A 3,711-nucleotide genomic window follows, 5' to 3' on the forward strand; every position below is an offset into this window, starting at 1 on the left:
ACATTTAGAGTTACCAGACACAGATTTGAAGATAAATATAAATAGACTTACTATGTTCAGGGTGATAAGAGACAAGACTGAGAATATCAGCAAAGACTGGAAACAACAAAAAGAACAAAATGGTATGTACCTGCAGATTGCTTTTAAGTTGTAAGGGGAAAATTAGTATCCATATAGAAGAAAAACTAGACAGCACCTTTATTTGGTCATCAAAATCACTAATGAGTGAAAGATGAACATTGTATGCCTCCAGTTGTGATATCCCAAAAATAAAACAGCATTCATTTATGTAACAGTCAGACCACAGATACATAATCTGAATCTAATCATAAAAAAAAAAATCAAACACACCCCAAATTAGAAGTCTTCTAGGTTTTTTAAAAAAGAGAGCTTTTAATTTTTTGAAAAAGTCAAGAAACACTGAGAAACTGTTGTGAATTAAATGAGAGTAAAAAGATATGATAAGCAATACAATACCTTATCTTAGACTGGATCTTGGAAAGGAAGCGGGTAAATCTTATAAAGGAAATTACTGACAAAACTTGGAAATCAGAAGGTAGATTGAATAAAAAAGTATTGTATCAATGCTCAACTGTGGTTATGTAAAAGAATTTCCTTGTCCTTAAGAAATATACACTGAAATTTTTAGGAGTAAAAGGGCATGACATATTTTACTCTCAAGAGATTTAAAAAGAGTGAGTGCATGAGAGAGGTTGAAGTGGGGGAGAGAAGCAAAGAGTATGTGTGAGAGAAACTGGTAAAGTAAATGCAGTAAAAAGTAAATAATTTGTGAATCTGTGGAAGGGTAAGTGGAATTCTCTGAACTACCGGTGCAACCTTTTAGTAAGTTTAAAATTATTTCTAAATTTAAAAAAATTAAAGAGGCAAACAGAATTTCTAGAACTGAAATATATAAAAACTAAAATTAAGAACTGAAGATGGTTTCTTAACCATATATACCAATTGTATACCATTATATATCAAATTATATACCAATAAAGAGTTTATTAATGAACTAACTGTAAGCTAGACCAAAAGAAAATATACAGCATAAAGCATATAGAGACAAAAGAATGTAAGAAACACAGATGACATGCATGTGGTCTATCAAATGTATAACTGGAGTCCTACAAAGAAAAGAGAGAAAACGAAAAAAAATAAAATTTGAAGAGATAATGAATAATAGCTTTCCAAAATGATGAAAGACATCAAGCCACAGATTCAAAACACCCTAACATATAAATAAATAGAAGACAACATGGATAAAAAGAAAATCACTCCCATGCACATCAATTAAATCTAGACTAATAACAACGAGAAAAAAGACAGATCACTTTTAGAGAGGCAGTAATTAGGCTGACAGTTGACTTCTCAACAGAAATAATTCAAGAAGCCAGAAGACAGTGAATAGAATATTCAAAAGTGTCGAAAGAAAATAATCGCTAACCCAGATTCTACTCCCAGCAAAAATATTCTGTAAAACAAGAAAAGCAAAATAAAGACATTTGCAGATAACAAAAGCAAAGTGAATTTACCACAAGAAAATCCCAATTAAAGAAAATTATAAAGGGTGTTCTCCAGAGAAAAAGAAAGATTATCCCATCTATAAAATGAAGGATGCAGGAAGGAATGAAAATCAATGAAAAGGTCAAATGTGAGTAAATCTAAATAACGGTGACTACAGAAAACAATAATAATGTCTTATAGAAATTAAAATACACATAGGTGAAAGGAATCTGAGGTTCTTGCATTGTCCAAGAAAAAGGTAAAAGTATCAATTGATATCAAACTTTCATTGATATTTTAATCTTTAAGGTAACCCCTGAAAGAATTATAATAGTCTAAAACTTCCAAGTCAAGAGGGGGAGATATGGAATAACGAAAAATGTTTCGGTCGATCTAAAATAAAGCATGAAAGGAGAGAAAAAAAATCATAGAACAAGCAGGACAACTATAAAGCACACAGTGATATGCTATATATAAACCCAAAGATATCATTATTGAATCAGTATAGAAGAACCAATCCTTAAGAGAAAATACTTGAATGAATAAGTTAAAAAAGAAAACTCAGCAACGTACTATGAACAGCATAACATAAAGAAATGTTTAAAGGAAAAGAATGGAAGAAATCATACCTTGCAAACACTAATTAAAAGAAAGCTGGGATAGCTATCCTAATATTAGACAAAGTCAAGTTTCAAACAAAAGGCAGTATTAGAAATAAAGAGGGACATTTCATTATAGTAAAACAGTCAACTCACTAGGAAGATATAGCAATTTTAAATTTTAATAGCTCTAACAGGACAGTTTCCAAATTTATAAAGCAAAAACTATCAGGAACTAGAAGAAATAGACAGTTCCACAACCATAGGGTTGGAGATTTAATCTCACCTTTCTCAGTAAATCATTTTTTAAAAAATAAGTGTGGGTATAAAAATATTTGAGAACTACCACTAACAAAACTGACCTACACTGCACCCAATAACTACAGAATCCACATTATTTTCAGGTGCATCCAGAACATTCACCAAAATTGATCATATGCTGAGCTGTAAGGCAAATCTCAATAAATACAAAAAGAATAAAATAATACAGGATAGGTTCTCTGAAAATAGTACAATTAAGCTAAGTTAATTAGATAACTAGGAAATCATCAACTGTTTAGAAATTAACAATTATACTTTAAATACCTATGGGTCAAGAAGAAATCACAAGAGGAGTTAAAAAATATTTTGAAGTGAATGATATGAATATACTACCAATGTAAACTTGTAAAATGAAGAAAAATTAGAAAACTGAAAAGATTAAAAGAATATAATAAATACCTACAGCCCATTAACAGAAAACAACCATTTAGTACGATTCTCTTTAATATTGTTTCCAAAAAGTATTTATATAGCTTTGGCATATTTTAACCTTAAAAACCTAAGAAATACCCCTTGTTTTTAAACAAATGTTTATAAACTTCATTTTAATGACTGTAAAAATCTTTAATTTATATTTCATCTTCTTTACAACCCATTGAGGATGGTTCCTATTTTTATAGTCTCATTCCTCAAAGAGTAAATAGGACTAAAATAATTCCACATGTTAATTCAAAAATTAAATTAAGATGTAGGTTTTTAATAAGTAGTACGCAGAAGCACTCTTCACTCATTTATCAGAAACAGATATGTTTTTTCACATATTTTTCCTTTACCTGACATTACTGATAAGTATTCAAATGTTTCTAACTCTTAAAAAAGAATATGAAAGCCTACAGAAATGTAAATTTTTTTCTAAATTAAATAAACCATATAATGTACAAATACATAAAGTGTTGTAGCATTGATCTAGCTCTCTAAAAGAACTTTTTTCTAAAGTATCACACAGAATAAATGTACCAAAATCACTTACCACTTGATCTATTTTTACGACTTGATTTCCCTCCAGTAAGAAGCATCTTAAGACTATTCCGAAACATGGCTGTGCTGTTCTAGTACTCACAAAACTGCAAAATAAAATGTGAGGAAATACGTTAGAAAACTTAATTTTCTATTCAAAACACTACCAAGAATTAATTTTAAATTCACTATCAGAAATTATGTTTAAAGATTTAGTACAGAAATTTTAACTATATAACAAAAACATTTAATTAACTTAATTAAACATTCAAATATTTCTTTATAAGTATATTATAAAACTTTGAGTACGCTAAGAGATAAAGGTAGA

At 29.2% G+C, this 3,711-nt stretch overlaps 1 protein-coding gene across 1 annotated transcript in view; it reads right to left on the reverse strand.

The window, feature by feature from the left end:
• The window catches only part of TANC2 (tetratricopeptide repeat, ankyrin repeat and coiled-coil containing 2), a 264,506-nt gene extending 261,012 nt beyond the window's left edge, over positions 1 to 3,494 (reverse strand). Inside the window, exon 1 of the mRNA XM_011368557.2 lies at positions 3,397 to 3,494. Within this exon, the coding sequence (XP_011366859.1) occupies positions 3,397 to 3,463 (67 nt within the window). The 5' untranslated portion in view covers positions 3,464 to 3,494. The remainder of the gene's footprint in view (positions 1 to 3,396) is intronic.
• Positions 3,495 to 3,711: the final 217 nt, after the last annotated feature.

This window comes from Pteropus vampyrus, unplaced genomic scaffold (genome assembly GCF_000151845.1).
Source record: "Pteropus vampyrus isolate Shadow unplaced genomic scaffold, Pvam_2.0 Scaffold143, whole genome shotgun sequence".
Classification (NCBI taxonomy): Eukaryota; Metazoa; Chordata; class Mammalia; order Chiroptera; family Pteropodidae; genus Pteropus; species Pteropus vampyrus.